This window comes from Lissotriton vulgaris, chromosome 1_1 (assembly GCF_964263255.1).
Source record: "Lissotriton vulgaris chromosome 1_1, aLisVul1.2, whole genome shotgun sequence".
Lineage (NCBI taxonomy): Eukaryota > Metazoa > Chordata > Amphibia > Caudata > Salamandridae > Lissotriton > Lissotriton vulgaris.
This window is the reverse complement of record NC_141685.1, coordinates 1,151,859,864-1,151,885,125: the sequence shown is the minus strand read 5'-3', so window position 1 is coordinate 1,151,885,125 and position 25,262 is coordinate 1,151,859,864. Positions and strand designations below refer to the sequence as shown.

At 49.2% G+C, this 25,262-nt stretch overlaps 1 protein-coding gene across 1 annotated transcript in view; it reads left to right on the top strand.

Annotated features, from left to right (window-relative positions):
• The window catches only part of SARNP (SAP domain containing ribonucleoprotein), an 852,488-nt gene that overhangs the window by 762,528 nt on the left and 64,698 nt on the right, over nt 1–25,262 (top strand). Inside the window, exon 9 of the mRNA XM_086964011.1 lies at nt 19,462–19,545. Within this exon, the coding sequence (XP_086820137.1) occupies nt 19,462–19,545 (84 nt within the window). The remainder of the gene's footprint in view (nt 1–19,461; nt 19,546–25,262) is intronic.

Genomic DNA, 25,262 nt, shown 5'->3' with positions numbered 1-25,262 from the left:
TCTCGAAAGACGCTGACAGTTCGCAGATACAAGTCGCTTCTCGGATCAATTTCATCCTGCATACCATTAGTTCCACACTGCAGGCTCAGAATGCGTCCACTACAAGGACAATTGGACAAGCAGTGGCGGCAGGTCACAGGGTCCTTCGACGACAGGATTGTCGTTACCCCGGAAATGAGAAAGGCATGCGGCTGGTGGCTGCTGAAGGACAATCTTTGCAAGGGTCTGTCGTTCCGACTTCCACCATCTCCCCTGGTTGTGACAACGGATGCTTCCATGGAAAGATGGGGAGCGGTCCTCCAAGAGCTAAAGGTCAGCGGCCATTGGAGTCCAGCCCAGGTCAAGTTTCATATCAACCTTCTGGAACTTCTCGCTATCCGTCTGGCTCTACAAGCTTTTCTTCCGAGGATTCGCAACCGTGCAGTGCTGGTACGTACGGACAACACCACAGCCATGCACTACATAAACAAACAGGGCGGAACAAGATCCTCCACTCTCTCCAGGGAAGCCCAGACGCTGTGGAATTGCGTAATCCAGAACAATGTCTCCCTCTCAGCGGAACATCTAGCAGGGACACTCAATATCAAGGCAGACGCTTTGAGTCGCCAAAGGACAGTCTCTCACGAGTGGGAACTAGACCAGACCGTTCTGGAGGAGCTCTTTGCACGATGGGGGACGCTATCCATCGACCTGTTTGCAACTCCCCAGAACGCCAAATGCCAGTCCTTCGCAAGCAGGGTTCACCATCGGGAATCCTTGGGGAATGCGCTTTTGATTGCTTGGTCAGGCGCCTTTGTTTACGCCTTTCCTCCCATTCCGCTGATTCCGAAATTGATCAGCAAACTCAAGGTGGAACCATGCAGGATGATTCTGATCGCTCCAGCATGGCCCAGACAGTTTTGGTACGCGGAACTCCTTCTACTCTCCCAGGACCAGCCAGTTCTACTGCATCCTGTTCCAACACTGTTAACGATGTCCCACGGACAAGGTCTACATCCGGACTTGAAGTCGCTGCGATTGACAGCGTGGCTCCTGAGTTCCGAGAATTCCAAGGTTTAAGTCTCTCAGGGGAATGTAGAGAAATTTTGGCCCAGGCCCAAGCTCCTAGTACCAACAAGACCTATCGTGCTAAATGGAAGAGATTCTGTGTTTGGTGTCGGAAGGAAGGTTTACACCCATATACTTCTGCTCCACACCAACTCTTGCCTTACATACTTTCACTGGCTAAATCTGGATTGGCTCCGTCTTCCGTGAAAGTCCATCTGGCGGCCATCTCTAGATTCAGACGTTCATCTTCAGGTCCTTCTCTATGGTCAGCGAGGATTATCAAACAATTTCTGAAGGGTTTATTCAGGGTCTTTCCTCCAGTCCGGCCGCCACCTCCGGCCTGGCATTTGAATTTAGTCTTGTCATCTCTCATTAAAGCACCCTTTGAGCCTGTTCATAAGTCTGACCTTAAGTTTCTTTCTTGGAAACTGGCTCTTCTCTTGGCCCTGACATCGGCTCGGAGAGTAAGCGAGCTCCAAGCTTTCACGATTGAAGAACCCTTTCTACAATTTAAGAACAATGTTCTGATCCTGAGAACGAATCCTAAGTTTATCCCAAAGGTGCCCTCAGAATTCCACCTGAATGAGCCAGTAGTCTTAAAACCGTTTTTTCCACAGCCTTCCACTCCTGCGGAAAGGACTTTGCACTCTTTGGACATTCACAGATGCCTGAAGTTCTACCTAGAGCGAACAAAACACTTCAGAAAGTCTACACAGCTTTTCGTTTCTTTCAGTGCTCCACGCGAGGGATGTCCAGTTTCTAAAGCCTGTATTTCCCGCTGGATTTCTAGTGCTATACAATTTTGCCACCAGGCGGCTGGAAAACCTCTGCAGCGAGCAGTTCGTGCTCACTCTACCAGGTCCATGGCTTCATCGACAGCTCTATTCGCAGGTGTCCCAATCAAGGACATTTGTAGAGCAGCAACATGGAGCAGTGTCCACACCTTCACTCGCCACTACTGTTTGGACTCTTCTGTGAAAGAAGATGCGGCAGTGGGCCAGGCAGTTTTGAGGAATCTTTTCCAATAAGTCGGTGAGCTTTCCTTTCTATCCCGCCTTCCTATTGCATATTTTGTTTTACTGCATTGTCATATTTTATGATCCTCTGTGTTTCTACTGTTCTGGTCAGAAATGTGTAACATTGTCAGGTTCATGTATTGCAAAATATGCTTTTCTGTTTTACTGCTGGTTACTCTGATACAAAGCACGGGAATCTATGAAAGTTCCAATACTGGGGCAAGAAAACATGTTACTTACCTGTAACTTTGGTTCCCCAGTATTGGTAACTTTCATAGATTCCCATGCGCCCACCCGCCTCCCCTGGGAAAGCTCAGTCTTCTTGTCTTGGGGATAGCTGTTCACAACGGCTACGAAAATCTGAGGCTCTGAGCTTCCTTCAGGAAGGTTCTGTGGGGTGAGGTGGCTCTGATTGGTTACTGCAGAAGTTTGGTCTCTTTTACAAAAAGAGGTGGATAAGCTACAAAATGAGATGAGGCCTAGGCCTATTTTTTCACTTTGTGCTTACTACTATGGTATTTTCTATTTACCGAGGCTCCCATTCCGACGACGGGGAATGATATAAAGCATGGGAATCTATGAAAGTTACCAATACTGGGGAACCAAAGTTACAGGTAAGTAACTTGTTTTCTTCTCTTGGAATGGTCTTCAGTCAGATAATTTTACCCTTCCAGGAGGAGTTCCTCAGGGCTCGGCTTTATCGCCTACCCTGTTTATTATCTATGTATCCCCTTTGGCTAAGATAATAAAGAACCTGGGTTTTAAACTGGTGTCATACGCTGATGACACTCAGCTGATCGTCTCTAAGCCCCATTCTGCAGACTCAGTCAGCTGATTTCGCCTACTGCATGTCGGCAGTTATGCAGTGGATGAAATCGAACTTTCTGAAATTGAGCACCGAAAAGACAGAAGTTCTCGAGTTTGGACAGAAAGCATCCCTCTGGAATCATACCTAGTGGCCTACGTCTGCGGGAGCTTGTCCGATTCCAGTGGCGAAAGCTAGGAACCTTGGGTTCATCTTTGATAAAGATCTGGCTTGGAAGCCACAGGTGAACCAGGTAGTGTCTGCTTGCTTCTTTGTGCTTAAGGGGCTGAGAAAGATCTTGCCGTTTATTCCTTACCATCTCAGGAAAACGTTCATAATTGCCACTATTTTTTCTAGAATCGACTATGGCAATGCCCTTTATCTGTGAGCGGGGTGTGCACAACTGGCCAAACTGCAGTCTATTCAGAACGCGTCTGCCAGATTGCTACTCGGTTTGCCTCAATACCACTCCACTTCACAGGCCATCAGGAAGCTGCACTGGCTCCCAGTCCAGAAGCGTATTGATTTCAAGGCGCTGTGCCTAGCTCATAAAGCACTGGCGGGAATGGGGGCCTTCGATCTTCAACATCCATTCTCCAGGTACATGCCAACCCGCCCGTTGAGGTCTGCCTCTCACAGGCTGGCTTTGGTGTCTAAGATCAATAGACAACGTTGGGGAAGGAAGAGCTTCTCTCATTTGGCTTCAGGGCTTTGGAATGTTTTACCCCAACAGCTCAGGCAAATCTCCAACCACTTGCAGTTCAGGAAGGAAATCAAAACGTGGCTTTTTACTAGATAGGATTGTTGTCATCCATCTCAGCTTGCCGCCTTGCATAGCGCCAAGACGCCTTGGCATTAGTGCGCTTTATAAATACCAGCACTCACTCACTCACTCATTTAGTTTCATTTAATTGTAATTCTTTTGAGGCTGGACAGTGGCCTCTAACAAGTACCATGTCAATTTTAATCTCTGTGATTGACGATTTCAGGCGTCGCCCACATGCTCCTATTTGTTGGCCCTCTTTGGCATTTGACGTAGTTGGCAAGTCTATTTGTACAAACTGGTACTAGGTACCTCCATGTTAATGTGAATTTGATATGTTGGTATGTCAACCCTAGTTTGAGCCTTATCATCTGCATTGGTCCATGCAGCCAATTGCTATCTCCCGGTCTGTTTTGTGCATTTCTTGCCCCTTGTTAGGTTAACTTTATTTTTTGTCTTTGCTTTCTACAAGTAGGCCAACAATACTGTTTCTTTTACAGCTAGGCATTTTGACAGACATTGTAGACGTTGGGAATGTGGTATTGTACATGGAGAAACTAACATTCTTCAAATTAAGTTATATGAATACGTTGAGGACGCACACTTTTAAAAAGTACAAATCTAGTTTAGTTCTTAGTTAAATATGAGTACATTTAATATTATTTTCATCGTACAAGATTTCAAAACCCCATGTTCAGTTGCATTAATCCAGCACATTTCGTCCACATAAGACTTGGGACAATATCACAACAGAAAAACGGTTATGATATAATTTCGCCTGCACACCGCTTGTCCCGAACGTTTTCGATGTGCTCACTCTTTTGGGTCAACCAAAAAAAAAACAAATCCAAACATATAGCCAAACGAGTTGAGGAGCACAGCAGAAATTGTTTGGGAGAGTCTAAGGAGATCTCTTACGCATCACAAAGCCTATAACTGAATTGTGTTAAAACATTTGACAGCAAAAAAGACTTATCAATCATATAATAAACATGTTTCTCTCAGATTGCTTTTCATCATCTTTATTCATTATTTTCTCGAGTAAAAACAAGAGATGTCCAAGATGAAAACAGCCTACGCATTTTGTCCCTATTCACATGGAACTTCTTCAGGGCGGCACTCTGTTACGAGAAGCCTTCCCTTTAAACACCAGTTGTCTGCACAATACTCCTTAGCCACTCTTTTAGCCTCCTATACCTCCTCTGTAAATTCAATGTCTATTATGCATATCAACAGCACAATTGATTTCAACCGCAGTGTCTTGTTCCTTCCCGCACTCTTTATACACTCCTGGTCAAACAATCCAAATTGGTTTCAATATAGAAGTCCTCTATTTATCAGGCCTCAGTTCTATAGGACCTTTCCATAAGACACACCGATCGACGTGACTGGAACAAAAAGATTGAGAATAAGAGGCCCTACCCGCGTTGCTGGTTGCAGGTATAAGCGGAAAGTGCCTATAGAACTGAGGCCTGATGAATAGAGGGCTTCTTCATTGAAACCTGTATGGATTGTTTGACGAGGAGTTTATAAAGAGAGTGCGGGAAGGAACTAGACACCGTGGTTGCAATCGCTTGCGCTGTTGATATGCATAATAGACATTGAATTTACAGAGGCGGTATATGGGCCTAAAGAGGGGATGAAAAGTATTGTGAAGACAACTGGTGTTTAAAGATAAGGCTTCCCGTAACATAGAGCGTCACCCTGAAGAAGTCCCATGTGAATAGGGACGAAACGTGTAGGCTGTTTTCATCTTGTTTTTACTTGAGAAAACTATGAATAAAGATGATGAAAAGGAATCTGAAAGAAACCTGTTTATTATATGATTGAGAAGTCTTTTTTGCTATCATATGTTTTAACACAATTCAGTTATAGGCTTTGTGATGCGTAAGAGATCTCCTTAGACTCTCCCTAACAATTTCTGTTGTTCTCCTTAACCCGTTTGGCTATATGAGTTGGGAGACATTGGCAGAATAAATGGAATATTGTATTTGTACACGATTAACATAAGTGTACTGACATTTAGCTAAGGACTACACAGGACGTGTACTTTTTATAATTGTGAGGCCCCAACTGATTAAACATAGGTTTTTCTTTAGGCTCCCCTGGTGAGAACTGAATGAGGGGATCTGTGCTGCTGAAATCACCCAGGGGGCAGGAGCAGCTAACACTAACACTAACACTAGCACTGGCTTGATGTGCAGAGAGTTCACACCTCAAGCGCCAATGTCATTTGTCGCTATGCTAAGACATATCGTGGTGTGGGATCCCGAATCCAACACGAACTGGTGTGGCCTCATTCATGGAAGGCTGCTTGCCTGGCACCAACGTCTTGAAAAGTGGAGCACCATCGAGCCGCGGGGGCGACATACGTCTTCTCCACCAGAATCCGTTGAATCCCCCAAGCCTTTGCTCCCCTGGGCATGATGTGACTGCTTACTTGAGGCCCTGTCCGCTAGCTGCTCTCCTCTACCCTAAGCGCCGACGTCTCTGGTGGCAGGCGCGCGCCCGTGAAGCGGTGTCATAGCTGGCTGTGCTTCCCGCGCGCTCTTGGATACAAAGGCCGGGCGCGCACCTGGCTCGGGAGTGTGCCAGCCGGCTGGCAGCTTGCAGGTTATGCCTTCCCCTGAGCCCTGCTTCCAGGCTTCGGACACATTCATCATCGGAGCCCGGTTACACCAGCTGCTTCCTGCTGTGCTCTGGGGCACGGAGGTCTCAGGAGTGGGAGGCTGGCAGCCCCCAGCGAACATAGCATGCACGCCTCTTTAACTCAAAGGCGGTTTTACATTTGCATAAGCGCTGTGACAGATGACGGTTTACTCAGAGCTATTTTTTTATAATTTAAATTAAAACTAAATCGTGTTTGTATTGTTACCCAGGGAGATGAACCCCTCAGAGGTTTGATGTGTTCTGACACGGTCAGCAGCGGGAAAGGGTAGTGGGGGTGGTAATGGGAGGCCATCACCAGCCGCAAACCATGATGTTATATTTTCCCTCGCGCTTGCCGCCCAGTGTCTACACTACCCCTTTCTCCGTAGCCTGTACATATTCATTTAACATATTTATTTGCATGCTCAATTATAGTAATATTGTGGGTGATTCATCCTGTAAAAAGAACCTAACGACTCCTCACAAAAATATATACAAAGCAAATAAATATGGTCCGTAATTTCATGTTCGTGCTTTTGTAGTTCAAAAATAGTTTTATTCGATTTAAAAATAAATCATAAAAGCACAAATATAATGCACAGTTTACGATAAAAACATATCAGTCAATTGCACATATCCCTAAATAAAATCATAAAATCTGCATAATTAAAAGTCAAAGTTCTAGTTAAACGTATGCTTTTGTATCTTGTCCATACTCTTTAGAATGCATAATGCACAGTCAAAACCAAGAATTCCAAGTACTCAGTGTACACAGCACTTGCAATTTAACATTGAATCATAAGTGTAAATCTACAGCCAGAGCATTTGAACAATGCTTTAGGAATCCAGCTGCACGGAGTTCTGCTGCTTGCGTACACGGAATTCTGCTACTTGCGTACCCGCATGATCTACAAAACCTTAACCTGCCAGCCTAAACCTGGAGTGGGCATTCAGTGCTGACAGTGTGAGCCTGACAGCCACATAATCGGGACAAAACTAAAGTGTTGAGGATATAACGAGGATATAACCCGTTGTCTTTATTATGTGCACCTGTATTTCATTTAGTCCGTTCTCTGCAGTCTGTACACATTTATTCCAATGGCCCCCATTTTCTACATTCCATACACACACATTCTCATTGCACCATTTTCTACTGTCTCTGTGCGTTCTCAATCCCATTACCCCACTCTGTACAGTATGTAAACAACCATTCAAATTTTCCCAATCTCTATTGATATACTATCATTACCCCATCTTTACAGTCTGTACGCAGTCAATTCCAAGGGTTGGTGCTTTCACAGCTGCTCCATTAAGTTCACCAGCGCCATTCTCTGCCACTATTACAGGCAGCCGTGAAATAAAATCTCACCATTTCTTGAACCTACCTAAAGACTGCAGTGCACCATCCTAAGCCGTTCTTCACAACAAAGTTTGTTTCTTTGGCTATCGTAGATGTGTCTAAAGTTCACAACATGCCGATCGATAGCCTCCACCTGTTTGTCATATGTAAATGATGCCCTCCAGGAAATAAAGGACAGTAATAAGACTGCAAAATCGTTGGGAACACTTCAGCACTACCAGCGTTTCTCATCCTACCTGCACCAGGCCTGCGGACAGGGAAGCGCCTAATCTTTGAGAAATGTATGCACCAACAGCCAAAAAGACTCCTACTGACAGTTGCAATCTTCTTTTCACTATTGAAAGCAGCAGTAGGCCACCAGCAGAACACAGCGTAAAGAGAGAGGTGCCTCTTTTAGTAGGACCAGTAGCATGCTAAACGCACCTGACTTCTCAGGGTAACTACCTTTAAATATCATTTAAAAGGGAGGATATGGGCTTTTAGGCCATACTGCCATGATATCACGGGGTCTGAATATAATCTGGTGTGAAAATGTGAGCGAGATTTGTCTCCAAATTACTGTTAAAGTCCTTTATAAGGGAGAAATATCTTCATTGGCAGGCTAAAACAGGCTACTGAATCCTGGCAAAGTCTCAGACTCCATGGCTCTTATTTGAGGTTGTTCTTTGCTAAAAATCTCAGTAATAGCGCCCCATCCTAGATCTTCAGGCACTCCATAGGTACCTACACAGGAACGCTTCAGGGTAGTCACTCTTCTCAACATCTTTAGTCCCCCAACAGTGGGGAGTTAATGGATTCTGTAAACCTGAAGGATGCATATTTCCACATCTGCCCTATCGAAGTACCGCTATTTCGATGTATGTGACCATCTCTACCAATTCTGGATGCTAACTTTCGGCCCCCTTCATGAGTGTTCACCACATGCCTTGCCCGGGTAGCTGCCCACTTCGACGTAGTGGTGTGTTCCTTTCCACGGATGGCTAGCTTCTGAAAACTTTCCAGCAAGAATAGGCATCTCAGATGGTTCCCACTACGTCTGCTACACATATTGGTCCTCACCTTCAATGAATTGAAATCCATTCTCACGTCCAGCTGACTAGCATTATTCTTAAGAGCTTGATTGTGCATGGTCTCTCTAAAGGACCTTTTAAGAGCGAGAAGAAAGGCTTATAGCTCTGGCTCAAAATTCACTTTGCAGAAAATTGCAATCCGAAAAATACAAGGTCCTGCTAAGCATGATGGTATCCTGCATGCCTTTGATCCCACAATTGTTATCATTGGATGTGGACGCTCCAAAAACTGTTACCTTTAAGTGGCAACAGTCAGAGGCCAGTGCAACAATTGAGTTTGGTCTCACAAAAGGACAAGCATCCAGTGACCTGTTTTAAGGACAGCATTCTAATTTTCACAGGAAAGACATGTATGCAAAGATCTTCCAGATCCTTACCTGAAGGAGAGGGTTGCTCACCTGCAAAAACTGTCCTCGTGACACCTTGAGAGGTGATCTGTTATTTTGGAACTCAAGACTTGCTCTCAAAGCTTTCTTCTCTTGCATCTCCCATCAAGAGGTGGTGTTCAGCTCAGACAGTAGGTAAAACTCTCATATACACCTGAAAACAAGGTGCACAAAGTTTATATTGCTGCCTAAGGGAGCACAACTTATGACATTTGGTCCCACAACATTGTTATTACTGAGATAGGGGGCATATGCCAGATTTACTGAATATTTTGGCAACACCTAATATCTGTAGGCAAAATGCCAACTAGCACAAGTGGGAAGGTGCTGTTCTGGAGATCAGGCACTCCTCAGTAGATCTGCAGCATCAGAAAACCTCAAAAGTGTGTTCTTCTCCAACGTGTGTTGGTGCCCCGGGCACACATGGAAGCACTTTTTGTTCCATGGTCCGTGATTCCTGCATACAATTTTCTACTAGCTCCCTTTAGTGTGAGGGTACTGCAGAAACTGAAATAGGAGCCATGCAAACTCATCCTAATAGCACCATGGGAGGTTAGACAGATATGATTCACACAATTTTGGAATCTACTGGTGGACAGGCCAATCCAGTTCAAAGTGAATGCCTATTTCCTCACACCCTATTGTATCGTCCCCATTTTCGCTGTAGGATGTTCCTGCATGAAGTCACTCCCTGTTGCATTTGGTCGTGTTGGACCCAATGTAAGTTATTTCCTGCTACCCCTGAAAGCTTAGCATTCAGTTGTCGTTGTCCATTGGGATCATAACAGAATTTTTGAACTCTAATGCTCGCCGGCATGGGAGAAGGGTCCCTTCAAACCAATCCACAAGGCATCAATACATGTTATTGTTGAAAACTGCTTTTTTTCATTGTAGAAACCATGGTCAGACATATTGGTGGGATCCAATTCTCTGAGCAGCCATCCAATTAAAAGGGGAGCATGGACGAAGAGATGCTTGTCACTAATCCTCCTTTCTTTAAGTACCTTTATCTTTTCACCTGAATGAGAAGATTCAACGAGAAGGTGCACCTACAAACTTTCATCTCCTCTCTTATGCAGATGAGGCCCTGAAAGTAGTAGATGTGATGCACTGTCTGTAATTTTACAGCAAAAGGACAAAGGACTTCAGCAAGACTGATTGGCTCTTCCTTACTATCAGCAGTTCTCACAGGGGAGGTCCTATTTTAAAACTGTCCAACATTGTTATATTTTGTAGATTCATATGCAATGTATTCATGAGAATGTAGCTTCATTTCCTCTTGACACCAAATGCAAACCCAAGCACTTGAGCCAATAGGGTAAAGAGTTGAGTTCTGGGTCTTTCCACCTTATTGGTCAGAGTTTCTCTCAGAATGATGATATACTGCATGTAGGCTTTGGATGTTTTAAGTGCTAAAGATGTGTACATGTACACTGCTATGTAAACATGCTATTCCAAATATTCCCTGACTGGAAGATTTACCATGGAGACCTGGAGTTACTGGTAAATACTATTCTCCTTGTAAATGTGTCCATGGTACAACAGGTGTATGTGTAGCTAAGATGAGGGTCTGTAATCCCATTTACTTGCTACTTTGGCATGACTCCTTTGTTCCTCCACTCAAGTTTCCTATTGAGAAGCTTTCATAGATTGATCAAACAACCTTTTATGTGTGTATGCTTCCTCCACTTGACACAGCTTCGCAAGTTCCTTCTATTTATCGATCAGATAATTTACAGATTGATTGTAAGTGGTCTTGTCAGACACTTGTAGGGCTAACTAAGTGGCTGGCTGACTGGCTGCAAAGGGTGCAAAATGCTGTAGCTCACCTGAAATGTAAGAATGCGGACAGCATCACTGGAGAGTCGAAAGAATTGCATTGACTGCCAATAGGCAAGCAAATTGTTTTTAAAATACCGTGCATGGTCTACGAATGTCTTTTAGGTGTGGCTCTGTTTACCTACTGGAAAACATTACCCCCTGTGGTTCTACTTGGACCCTGCAATCTAATAATTTCCAGTTGGTTTTACCTTGTATGGTCCTGTGGTGGTAAGGCGTCTAGAGGTTGTCCCTATCTGAAAGAGACACGTTAGTGATAGATTCCTTACCTTAGAATATCCCCTGGCGTCAGACTGGATCCGGAAAATTTTGCGTAGCAATACCCCTGCCCGTCGGTAGGCGTCGTCGGCGTCCGTCGTCGGCGTCGTTAGCGCCGGAATGACGTCGGAGGAGTACTTAGACGCCGCCCATACCCGCTGACGTCAGTTCTTCTTTTTTCCGCGCCAGCTAGCGTAGATCCGGAGAAGCTCTACCCCTAGTCATTTTTTGACTAAACTTTTTGATCTTTTTGATCATTTCTTTCCTCGAGTCTTCAACTCTATCGGTGCCGGTAGGGATGCCCGGGTTCAAACCCTGCTCGAAGTGCAACCAACTGATGTCGGTTACCGATCCCCATCACCGGTGCCTAAAGTGTTAAGGCCTCGACCACGACGACCGCACCTGCTCCGACTGCCGGGCCCTGACGTCTAAAGCTAGGCGGGAGCGGTCCCGCAAGCGAATCGAGCTCCGGCAGTCGGCCCGTGCCGTTCCAGGTCCCGGTCCCACGGGAGGTCGAGGGACCGGTCGCGGGGTCGGGGTCATCGCAGCTCCAGGAGTGGACATCAGTCGTCAGGATCCAAGTCCTCCGGTAAGAGGCATGAGAGGTCAGAGAGACGTCATCGTTCCTTCGACCCACCCCGACGCTCGCACGATGCGGCCGGGTGTTCAGGTGACACCACCCACGCTACTCCGAGGGAGTCGCAAGCGTCGCCACCTGCCCCACACCTTCGGGTCCCTGGGCGCGACGCCGGAGGAGATCGAGCGGTACCTCATGGCCATGAGGTCCCTCCCTCCTCAGTCGGGTTCCGTGGCGCCTCCGGGCCCAATGGTCCTGGCTGGAGGCCCTAGCGGGTCGGGTGCTTCGGCCCCGACGCCATCGGATGCTTCGGCCCCGACACCGCCAGCGACTTCGGTCCCGGTGCTGCAGGACCTAACAGGATCCGCTTCCGGAACCGGGTCGTCAATGGTCGACCTCACCGGCGCCGGCCCCGCGGGTGTCGCCCCCGGCGCCCACTGTGGACGCCGTCCCCAATGTTTCACTGGGCACCGCTTTCGACGGCCTTTGGAGATTTTTATTTCCATGAGGAGGCCAGTCTGTTGCTCTTGTTTTACAGGAGACGGGTGACGAGGGAGACTGGGAGGGGTCTGAGGACCCTCTGGCACTGGAGTGCCAGTCTCAAGAGGACTGGACATATGAGCTTGGGGAGGCCAGTGGTATTGACACTTCGCCAGACACTGGATTTGTCTCCCCTCCCACCATGGCTTCGGAGGAGGGGTCTACTTACAGTGTAGTGTTGATGAGGGTGGCCAAGGCCTTAAACCTTGAGCTCCCCGTTGCGGCCCTGAGGACTAACCTCCTCACTGAGGTCCTCAAACCGCAGACAAGCTCCAGTGAGCCTCTGCTGCCGTTCAATGAGGCCTTGTGTGACGTTCTTGTGGGCACTTGGCCCAAGCCCGCCACATGTCCGCCTGTGGATAGGAACATGGCCAGACGCTGCCCCCCGGCCCCGGGCGACCCTTGCTTTTTGTCCACCCATCCCACCCCAGAGAGCCTGGTTATTCAGGCCTCCACTTCCCAGACCGCATTCCAGAGGGCTCCGCTCGATCGGGAATCCAAGAGATATAAACAATTTGGGAAGAAGGTGTTCTCGTCCCTAAGTTTGGGGCTACGGTCTGTCAATACCGCCTGTCTCTTGGGCCGCTACACCCACACCCTGTGGGACGCGGTCGCGCTGCCACAATGTCCGGAGGAGGTCCGGGCTAAACTCGCCCAAACCCTTGTGGAGGGCCGAGATGCGGCACGTTATTCCATCCAGTGTGGTCTGGATACCACGGACTCACTTGGCAGGGCGATAGCAACGACAGTGGCGGTTCAACGCCACGCCTTGTTGACATCCGCCAACTTTTCGGCCGATGTCCAGGCCACACTTCTGGACATGCCGTTCGATGGCCGTCGCCTCTTTGGCGACAAGGCAGACCATGCACTTGAGAGTTTTAAGGACCCCAGGGCTACGGCCAAGTCCTTGGGCCTCTCGGCCACACGCCAACAATCGGGTGCCTTTAGCTCCTTTCGTGGCCACGGAAGGGGCGCCCCCACATGTGCTGCCAGCCACGCACTGCAGAATATTCAACAGCTCGGTGGCGGCCGTGGGAACCGCCGTGGCGGCGGTCGGGGACAAAGGCGAGGCCAGTCCACACCTCCCTCCGCAGCACCTGCCTCAAAACCTTCCGAGTTTTCAGGCCCATGTGACGCCAGTGGGAGGCAGGGTTCGCCATCACCTCTCCCACTGGAGCACTGTCACGTCGGACAGGTGGGTGCTGCAGATCGTCCGAAGGGGCTACTACCTCCTCTTCGAGGCGACCCCTCCAGCCATGCCACCGCAATTCCACCGCATGTCGGGGGATCACTTGCAACTTCTGCAAGAGGAAGTCATGGCCCTCTTGGCCAAGGGGGCCATCAAGGTCGTTCCTGGGCCAGAAGTAGGGTGTGGTTGTTACTCCCACTACTTTCTGGTACCCAAGAAGGGCAAAGGGGGCCTACGCCCTATCTTGGACCTACGGAACGTCAACGGCTTCCTCCGGAAGGAGAAGTTCAAGATGCTGACTTTGGCTCAGGTCTTAGCTGCCCTGGACCCGGGAGACTGGATGGTAGCGTTGGACTTGCAGGACGCTTATTTTCATATCCCCGTCCTGCCGGTCCAAAGGCGCTACTTGCGGTTCACGGTAGGCCACGGGCACTTTCAGTTTACTGGGCTCCCCTTCGGCCTTACCAGCGCCCCACGGGTGTTCACGAAGGTGATGGCGGTGGTCGCAGCTCATCTGCACAGGTTAGGGGTGTCAGTCTTCCCCTACCTCGACGACTGGTTATTGAAGGCGGGCTCGCCCCAGACAGTCGTCAGCCACCTCCAGACTACGGCCGACCTCCTGCACTTGCTGGGGTTCTCCATCAACGTGCCAAAGTCGCGCCTGTGTCCCTCTCAGAAGCTCCTCTTCATCAGAGCGATTCTAGACTCTGCGCAGTTTCGGGTTTATCCTCCCGAACAGCGGGTTCGGGATATTCAGGCTCTGATTCCGATCTTTCAGCCTTTATCCTGAGTCTCGGTCAGGTTGACGCTGCGGCTTCTGGGGCTGATGGCCTCCTGCATCCCTCTGGTGCATCACGCCCGGTGGCGGATGCGGGCTCTGCAGTGGGACCTTAAGTTTCAGTGGGCCCAGCATCAGGGCAACTTGTCCGATCATGTCTTGATCTCGGAGGGCACAGCAAGACAGCTGCAGTGGTGGCTCAAGGACCGCGATTGGGTCAGTGGCAGATCCCTCTCCCTACCCCACCCGGAGCACGTGGTTGTGACGGACGCGTCCCTCCAGGGCTGGGGAGGCCACATGGGAGAGGCGGAGATCAGAGGCCTCTGGTCTCCGGCGGAGTCCCGGCTCCATATCAACCTTTTGGAGCTGCGGGCGATCCGACTAGCACTGAAGGCATTCCTCCCCTCTGTCCGAGGGAGTGTAGTGCAGGTGTTCACGGACAACACCACCGCCATGTGGTACTGCAACAAACAGGGCGGGGTGGGGTCGTGGACCCTATGCCAGGAGGCTCTGCGCCTCTGGCAGTTGCTGGAACATCAGGGCGTGACCCTGGTGGTTCAACACCTGGCAGGTTCTCTGAATGCCAGGGCGGACGAACTCAGCTGGCGGTGCATGATGGATCACGAATGGCGTCTGAACTCGGACGTGGCGCAAGGCCTCTTTCAGCAATGGGGAGAGCCTTGGTTAGATCTATTCGCCACAGAAGAGAAGGCGCAATGTCATCAGTTCTGGGCGTTGAAATTTCCAAGGCGGCACTCGCTCTGAGACGCTTTTCGTCGCGAGTGGAGTTGCGGTCTGTTGTACGCCTTTCCGCCTATACCACTTATGCCCAGAGTGCTGAAGAAGATCAGGCGCGACCAAGACCAGGTTATTCTTGTGACTCCGTACTGGGCACGAAGATACTGGTATCCCGAGCTACTCAGCATGTCAGTCGATCCCCCGATTCGTCTGCCTCTTCGGGAGGACCTTCTGTCGCAGCAGCAGGGGACGGTTCTGCACCCGAACCTGTCCAGTCTCCACCTACAAGCTTGGAGATTGAGGGGCGGCAGTTGAGGCCATTTGACTTACCTCCCGAAGTCTGTGATATCATTCTGGCAGCCAGGCGTCCCTCCACAAAGTCGGTATACGCCTGCAGGTGGAACAGATTTGTGGCATGGTGCACAGCAAAGGCTGTGGACCCACTCTCTGTACCCCTTTCTGAGGTTCTCCTCTTTCTTCTTTCTCTTGCCCAGCAGGGCTCTGCTCTGGGCACTCTCAAGGGGTACCTTTCTGCTCTTTCCGCCTTCTTACGGCTACCTGATCAGCCTTCCTTGTTCAAGTTCCCCATTGTAAATAGGCTTTTGAAGGGCATCACACACATGTTCCCTCCTGTTCCCTTCGTGATGTCCCAGTGGGACTTGAATCTTGTACTTACTTACCTAATGTGTGCTCCCTTTGAGCCGCTCCATAACTGTCCTCTCCGTCTTCTTACTTTGAAGACTGCTTTCCTGGTGGCCATCACCTCTGCCAGGAGAGTGAGTGAGCTCCAGGCTCTTTCTTCTACACCTCCTTTCCTCTCTGTCCATCCGGACAAGGTTGTGTTGCGGACGAGGCCCTCTTTCCTGCCCAAGTTTGTCACGGCCTTCCACATCAGGCAGTCCATTACTTTGCCCACCTTCTTTCCGCCTCCGCATCCCTCGAAAGAGGAAGAGAGGCTCGACCATCTGGACCCAAAATGTGCGCTCTTATTATCTGAATCGCACGTGCCAGTTCCGAGTGGATGACAAACTCTTTGTTGGTTACGTGGGCGCTTAGATGGGAAAGGCGGTGCACAAGCGGACCATCTCGCGGTGGATCATCTTGTGTATCCAGGCATGTTACTCCATGGCCAAAAAGGAGCCTCCTGTTGGATTGCGGGCTCATTCTACTCGGGCCATGGCGACTACAACTGCCCTGGGCCGAGGAGTGCCCTTGCAGGACATTTGCCAGGCAGCTACGTGGGCTTCGCTGCACACGTTTGCAAGACACTACTGCCTGGACAGCCAAGTCCGGAGGGATGGCTTATTTGGCCGTTCCGTCCTCCAGGACTTTCTGGTGTGATTCTAGGTTCGCAGACCCACCACCGGGGTTGGTAGTGCTGGGGTATCTATTCTAAGGTAAGGAATCTATCACTAACGTGTCTCTTTCAGATGCACAAGTTGCTACTTGTGTAACGATATATCTGTAAGAGACATTAGTTAGTGATAGATTCCTTACCGACCCACCCATCCTCCCCGTTCTGCGAACCGATATCTAGGGTTAAGGTCATCCCCTTTCAGGGCCCTAGTTTCATGGCACCAGTGTTGGTTCTATCATGGCTCTGCGTATCTGGCGCGGAAAAGCTGTGTATCAGAACTGACGTCAGCGCGCATGGGCGGCGTCTAAGTACTCAGACGTCATTCCGGCGCTAACGACGCCGACGACGGACGCGGAGCCGCAGACGACGCCTACCGACGCGCAGGGGTATTGCTACGAAATTTTTTCCAGATCCAGACTGACGCCTGGGGATATTCGAAGGTAAGGAATCTATCACTAACTAATGTCTTACAGATATATCGTTACACAAGTAGTAACTTGTGCTTTAGGCCCTCACCTTTGGAATTCCTTGATATTAGACAGATATGTACTCTGCTCAACTTCCAGAAAAACATATAGGTCTTCTTGTTCCTAAGGAAAAAATATCCTACTTCAATAATCTTATTCTGGTTTCCTCAATTTATTGTCAGATTAATTCTTTACTGCAGGCAATCCCCTAGAGACAAGTTTTCATGTATGTTATATAAATAAATAAACTATGTTTCTAGCAGAGAAATAAGAGGATCAGCTATAATAACCATTTAGGCAGAAGAGGATATTCAATTAATCGATCACATTTATAAAGCGCGCTACTAACCCGCTATGGTCCCAAGGCGTGGGGGGGGGGGGGGGGGGGGGAGTGCTGCTACTGCTCGAAGAGCCAGGTCTTGAGTTGCTGAAGGATAGATGGTCCTGGGTCAGCCGTACGTGGGTGGGGAGGGAGTTCCATGTCTTGGCTGCCAGGTAGGAGAAAGATCTTCCGGTGGTGGTTCTGCGAATACGTGGGACGGTGGCGAGGGCGAGGCTGGCGGAACGGACCCGGCGGGTAAGTGTGTAGAACGTGAGGCGGTTGTTGAGGTATTAGGGTCCCATGTCGTGAAGAGCCTTGTGTGCGTGGGTCAGGAGCCTGAACGTGATCCTCTTGCTGACGGGGAGCCAGTGCAGGTCTCTCAGGTGGGCGGAGATGGGGCTGTGACGGGGGATGTCTAGGATGAGTCGTGCTGAGGCGTTCTGTATGCGTTGGAGTCTTTTTTGTAGTTTGGCTGTGGTTCCAGCGTAAAGGACGTTCTCGTAGTCCAGTCGGCTGGTGACGAGGGCCTGGGTGACCGTCTTTCTGGTGTCGGTGGGGATCCACCGGAAGATCTTTCGCAGCATGCGCAGGGTGTTAAAGTGTGATGACGAGACGGCGTTGACTTGCTTAATCATCGTGAGGGCAGAGTCCAGGATGAATCCCAGGTTGCGTACGTGGGAATGGGGGCGGTGCCCAGCGCAGGGGGCCACCAGGAATCATCCCAGGCGGAGGGGGATGGACCGAGGATGAGGACTTCTGACTTGTCCGAGTTCAGCTTCAGACGGCTGAGCTTCATCCATTTCGCGACGTCTCTCAAACCATCCTGGAGGCTGGCTCTGGCGGTGGTGGTGTCGTTGGTGAGGGAGAGGATCAGCTGGGTGTCAGCTTAGAAGATGATGTTTAGGTTGTGTTGGAGTGCGATGGCTGCGAGGGGGCTCATGTAGACGTTGAAGAGGGTGGGGCTGAGCGAGGAGCCTTGGGGAACGCCGCAGATGATCTTGGTGGCCGCTGAGCTCAAGGGAGGGAGGCGGAGTCTCTGAGTTCTGCTGGAGAGGAATGAGGTGACCCATTGCAGAGCTTTTCCTTGGATCCCGGCGTGGTGGAGGCGGGTTGTTAGGGCGCGATGGCAGACTGTGTCGAATGCGGCCGATAGGTTGAGGAGGATGAGGGCAGCAGTTTCCCCGTTGTCCAGCAGGGACCTGATGTCGGCTGCGATGAGGGCGGTCTCCGTGCTGTGGTTGGCTCGGAAGCCGGACTGCGATGGGTCGATGGTGCCGTTTGTCTCGAGGAAGGCGTACAGTTGTTTGTTGACGGTCTTCTCAATGACTTTAGCGGGGAAAGGAGGAGCGAGATGGGGCGGAAGTTCTTGAGGTCCGTGGGGTCTGCGTTGGGTTTCTTCAGGAGGGTGCTGATATCTGCATGCTTCCAGCTCTCTGGAAAGGTGGCAGATGCGAAGGAGTTGTTAATGATGTTCCGGAGTTGGGGAGCGATGATGGAGTCTGCTTTGTTAAAGATGTGGTGAGGAGAGGGGTCGGCTGGGGAGCTGGAGTGGATGGTGTTCATTACGTGGGTGGTGTCTTCAGTGCTGACAGGGGTCCAGGCGTAGAGGATTGTGGTGGGGGGCGTTGGTTCGGTGGCTGGGTGCGTGGTCTGGGTGCCGAAGCTGTTGTGTATGTCGGCGATTGGAGATATCTGTTGGCAATATGGTACATTAGGTTGAATCTATTTTCAAAACAGCACGGCCAGCCTTTGCACACTTACCATCCTGTGTAGCTCAAATGTACTTATGATATACTTCGAATACTCTTTTTATTGATGTCTCACTTGAATTATTATAACTTTTGTTTTTTCCTGGAGGATTTTACTCGACATTTTTGCAAATCTTTTGAGCTTGGGATGCTTCCTTTTTATTAATTTGTATTAATTTTTATTCTATATCTTTAAAATATGAGATTTGTATTGTTGGACTGTAATTCCTAAACCAGTTTTGTATTTGCTAGGAATTAAAAAAAGTTTGCTTGTTTTTATTGTACTTCTTTTAAATGTTTTTACCGTGTTCCTTTTATGTTTCTATTGAACCGAAATAAAGGAATTATGATGATATGGATTGGATTCCTGTCTCTTGGTGGTAGCAGTATTGGGACAAATGTTCTTGTTTCATATAATGTTGGCAGATTTTGCCCCAGGTTTTTTACAGCTGTTCCAGCATTAGATTCTCAGCAAGAAGTGTACGCAAATCTCTCCAAGAAGTAGAACTAGTGCAGGTGGATGATACTAATGCCTGTCTTTCTTTCTCTCAGGTCGAGGATGACGAGAAATTGAAGAAGAGGAAGGAACGTTTTGGCATCCTTACCAGTTCAGCAGCCTCCACAGAAGACACAGAGGTAAGGACAGTGTCTCGTGTTTTCTTGGCGTCCTGGTACCCCATCGAAGGAGTCGGCAGTACCCTTCCATCTGTCTGTGTGACCTTTGTCCTCATCTTAGCATTTTACAGCGGCCCACGGGGATAGTATTAAAGGTTGACTTCTAATCAAAATCTCTACTTGAAAAAACATGAGACCAGTTATCCCACACACGTTATCTGTAGCTTTTGTTCCTTCATTTCAGTTTACATCTTGTAGAATAGAAGGGCATTTCTGCCCCCGGAGGGATTTATTCCACAGTGCATGTGAGGTGCTGATCTCATCCTGTGGATTGCCGTAAAAGGATTTTTCATGCAAAGTCCCAGAGAGGGTGACAAGCTGCCGCCTGATCCATGTGTTGTAGCCAGTGGCTTTTGTTCTATGCACCATCCATTTAAATATATAATGGAGATGGGCTTCCCAGTAGTATTCAAGGAGGTTGGGGCATGGCAAACCTCCCTTGTCCCTTGTGAGCATTAGGATTTTATTGGAGATGCACATTTTCTTCCCTTGCAAAAGAATGTGCGTTTGCTATTCTGCAAGTGAGCTAAGTCGTGGGTGGGTATGGTAGTCTGTAGAGTCTTGAATAGGTACAGAGCTCTGGGGAGGGAGGATATTCATGTTTGCGACATTAATGCACTCTAGCCACAACAGATATAGTGGCCTCTACTGGTGCACATAGTCAAGTATATTTTTATGGAGTGGTACTTTCTTGACCTTTGTCCAACCCGCTAGGTATCGCGTGATTTTAAGTCCCAAATATAGAATAAAGGTTTTGGGCCAGTGGAAGGAGGTCGCCTCCATGAAGCGGGAGGAGGTCGGCAGAGGGTATCCTAATGATGAGCATGTGAGATTTTCAAACATTGACCTTGTAGCTTGATACTATCTCAAACTCTTCTAAGACAGGATGTAGGGAGGCGAGAGATTCTGTGAAGTTGGTCAGTGTAAGGAGGATATCGTCCACAAAGAGGTTAATCTCGTTTGTATGATCTCCAAACATAATGCCTGCTATCGCACCTTCTTTTTGAATCTTTGTTTACAGAGATTTGACCGTGAGGGCGAAGAGGCGAGGGTGACAAAGGACACCCCTGTTTCATTCCCCGTGCCAGAGTAATGGGTGCTGTGTGCTGCCTGTTCACCCTAATCACTGCTGTAAGGTTGGTATAGGCTGCCAACATTTTCTCTATCATACCTTGTTTTAACTGTAGTTTACGGAGAACCTCTGAGACGAAGGCTCAGCTCACCCTGTCAAAGGTTTACTCTGCGTCAATCGAAATAATTAATGCTGGTATGTCGCATCTGTGTGCTTTTTTGAGCAGATTAGCTAATCAACAGATGTTGCCAGCACCCTAAAATTGCAGCCAAATCCCACCTGGTCTCGGTTCAATAGACCACACATGCATAGCCAGAATTTTTTGTAGATGTTTGTGTCTGCATTTAAGAGGGTGATAAGTCTCTGACATGCATTCTATTGGGTCCTTGTCTGGTTTGGCTATCAGGGCTATTTTCGCCTCACTCATGGAGGTGGTTAGGCCAGTGGTTGAGATGAAGGAGTTATAAAGTGACAGCAGCTGGGCATGCTTAAAAATATAGAACTCCAGTGGAAGGCCGTCTGGGCCTGGAGTTTTTCCAGCTGGCATAGCTTTAATGGCTAGTTGCAGCTCTGCTACGTCAATAGAGCCTTCAAGGAAATCCTTACTGTTGGGTGAAATCGGTGCCTAATTACAATGATCAAGAAAGTGACACATATGGTCAGGGTCCTCTGTGCCTTGTGTATAAAGGGACTGATAAAATGCACAGAAGGCCTCCTGTTTGTCTTTTCCTTTGAGTTCTTAATCACCCATCTCTGTTTTGACCTGTGAGATGTGAGTTTGTGCCTATCTTATGCTTACTCTGCGGGCCACTAGCATGACTACTTTATCCCTCTTATAGTTAAGGCTTTGGCCTGTTGCTAGGAAGTTGTGTTCCCCTCAATTGGTTCTGTGGAGTTTGCTGGCCTCTCGCCACAGCTATCTTTCTCTTGAGGGACCAAGAGGGTTTTTGTTTGTCCAGGGTCTCTGAGTTTTTTAAGTCTCCATTGTTCAAGAATGTTTTACAAGTTTTCCTCTCGTCTTGTGTTTTTTCAATGACTGATAGCTCCCCAGATAGTGGTTTTAAAGGCGTCCCAGGCTGTGTGTGCGAAGACATCTGGGGTGGAGTTGTGGGTAAAAGTAGTTTAAGGCCTCTAGGATCACTTCCCTGTTCACCGGGGTCCTCTCTGTATGTGTGGACTTAAACGCCAAGGTGAGGAATGTCAAGGGGAGCTCTGGCCTCCCTGCCAGGTGAGTTCCAGATGAGCCTGATCTGAGATTGAGATATCGGATATAGAGGCGGCTTCCAGGATGTAATAGATGAGGGAGCAGGAAGAGTGGGCATGTGAGTTGAATTAATAGTCTTTTGAGTCTGGGTGGATATATCGCCAAGCGTCCAGGAGGCCCAGATCGGCAATTCTTGTGTGTGTGTGTGGTTTTTTTTTTTTTTTTGCAGAGCTGACATTGCCCCGTAACTTGATAAGTGTTGATATTTTTATCAATGCCCTATACTAAGTTGAAGTTAAGCTCCTGCTATAATGTTCCTTTTGGCATGACTGGGTTGCTATTTGTGTGGCACACAGGAATGCATCTTGTAAGGTGTCAATGGCATACATGTTAATCATCACAAGAGATGTTACCCTTTTGGGCAGTGACCTTAAGGAATTTGCCTTCTGAATCTCCAGTCTCAGATAGGCAAATTCCCCACATGCAGTTTGTATAGGATTACCTCCCCAGTCAGCTTGGTAGAAGTTGACACCCAGAATTGGTGGAAATAACGTGAGTGGCACATGCGGCAGTGGTCTACTTTCAGCTAGAACCTCTTCTTAAAATACGATGTCAGGTCCAGTTCTGTAAGCTAGCGCCACGTTTGCTTGCGTTTGTTTGAGGAGTTAAGACCCCTCGCATTTTGTGTCCGGGCTCTAAGACCACCTGAGGGCTGTTGGCGTAGGATCAAAGCTGCTCATGATCTCATAGGGTATACAGTGTAGAAGAGCTTGGTGAGGTGCCATGATCACCCAACATGTCCTGCTCTTAGAAGAGGAGAGAAGGGGAAACAGAGCTTGCTTTCTACCAAGATGGCCGCATTGAGCCTTTAGCTCCGTGACATCGCAGCTTTATCCGTCAATTATCCGACAGTCTCACGGCGCTCTAAGCTTAAATCACTGAGGCCTGTGTATCGGAACACGCCAGGAGCTCAGCGATTGAACTCCGGTTCCTCAATGACCGTGTGAAGAGGAGCTGACTAGCCTAGACGTAGCCCGCCCGCTGGGCCTGGATCCCCGAGCTATAGTGGGAAAGAGTGGCGGAAGCTGGTCTATTGCAAGCTGCTAGGAAACAGGCAGGCGGATCGGCACCTCGCGCACTGGAGAAGACTTCTTGGCTCGCAGCCCCTTCGAGCCCGGAGTCGGCGCGACGCCTCCGGGGAGCAATCGATGTGCCGGAAATAGTGTGGTGAGTGGTGGAAGGACGTGCAGATGCCCGGGGCCGGCCGGCTGATTCCTGGCTAAAGAAAATAAACTGTGCGCTCAAGCAAAATCGAGCGAACGATTCACCTACCCTGATGTCTGGGCGTGTGTGCTGAGCCCACAGGATGAGAGGCCTGCGTTTGAGCCCTGAACAGATCCAGAAACTTACCCGAGCTCCTGGGAGGCTTTCTACCCACTTGTTGCGCAAGTGAGGATTGCGTTCATCACTGCCATGTTGTTAGGGTGTGTATGAAGCCTGTGGGAGCAGAGCCAGAGTAAGGGAAGACTGGGGGGACCCCTAAGAAAGAGATTCCTGCAGAGTGCAGACAGAGGAGCTTGCCACAGAGGGGTCGCAGTGGTTTTGGCAGCTTTGAGACAGCAGCACCTGCGTGCGTGTACTGCATCTGTGAGGCGAGGCTGAAGAATTGAAGCGCACCTCAGGAGAGAGAGTTTTTCTGCCACTCATTCCCTCGGCCCCTGGGAGCGGGGCCTTGAGTCACTCTTAGCCACACGTGGGACAGTAACTAGAGACACTGAGATGTTAAGCTGAGCAGCCTGGAAAAAGATGCAGTGAAGACCCGTATAGATGGGGTAGAACTATTGGCTGTTGGCGGTGGCCTGGCCTGGTTGCACGTTGCTAGCCACACCTGGTCAGGGAGCTACCCTGTACACTAAAGTGAGGGTCTAACGGCTGGCGCAAGCAAAGGGCATAAGACCCTAGTATCACTCCGTGGGGGTTATCGCTCCATAGAAAGCCTGTTCAGAGGCGAGGATTGGTGCAGTTGATAGTGCCCTCGATCCCCGGTTGACATCTGGAGTGCGGAACTTCAGGGCTGATGTGTGGGGAGCCCTGTCTGGAAGGACCTACTGAGAATCAACATGGGTAGAGTAGACAGAGCTCAGCCCAAGCTCTCATTCGAGCAGAAGCAGTTGAAATCGCATGATGCATCCACGGATGGAGCTGATAGGATTCAGACCACCTCCGTGTTAGTGGCCATGGAAAAAAGCTTGCAATGCGGAATCACCTCCCTGGGCACTAAGATGGACGCCCTCTCCTACCAGATTGACAGAATGGTGGAGCGTTTAGACAAACATGCTGAACGCTTAGACATGTCAGAGCGGAGGCTAACGGAGGTAGAAGAAGCTCATACTACATTGGACACAGAAGATAAGCAATTGGGGATAGTCCTTAGAGTTCTCCAAGATAAAACGGAGGACTTGGAAGTTCGTTCTCATCGCTGTAACCTCAGAATCACCAGTCTACCGAATCCACCCCGACTGGTAACCTGGAGTACTTTATTGAGAAACTGTTAGTCACTCCGCGTGGGGAAGGGGTCTTCTCTGCCATGTTCGTGGTGGAGAGGGCGCATCGCTCACTGGGGCATTGCTCATTGGGGCCGCTCCCACCCCCAGGGGCACCACCGCGACAGATCATTGCAAATTGCTCAATTACCGGGACAGAGATGTAGCTCTGAGACTGGTGAGGGAAAAGCGGTCAATGAACCATGAAGGCTAGGAGAAATCATTGTTCTCAGATTTTACAATTCGAGTGCAGAAGGTGTCGCCAGTTTGTCCCCATGAAAAAACAACTGCGAGACATGGGCATAGACTACGCCATGCTGTACCCGGCAAAGCTCAGAGTAAACAGGCAGGGCCGTTCCCACATCTTCACTGACTAAAAGACCTTACAGAAGGCCTTGAAAGATTGGTCCAAGGAACAACGCCACACCCCGGAGCAACAGCTGCTAGATGAGGCGGCTGGGGGATCCCTAGAGGAACAAGACTAACAAAGACGATTGGCAGTTAGACGATAAGTATGGTCATATGGCTGATTAGAAGAGGGGAGGGGGCAGAATTGTGAATGGTCAGGAAGATGCGGACTGGTGGATGTAACTACCTATCCTAAATAGCGGGGGGCACTGGTTCGGCCTGAGATGCATCGTGGTGCAGCTGTGGGGACTATCAGACACAAGGCTGAGACACGATGGGGGCAGTTGAGCCGGGGACGGGCATAGTTTAGTTGCAATTACGTCAGAATTTCTATAAGTGGTTAATTTTGCTTCACGGAATAACGTGAAATAGGCATGAGGGGACAACTTCCTAACTTGTACCATATAACGTTAAGGCCTGAGTATATTGAGTCTGTGGGGCTGTATACCTA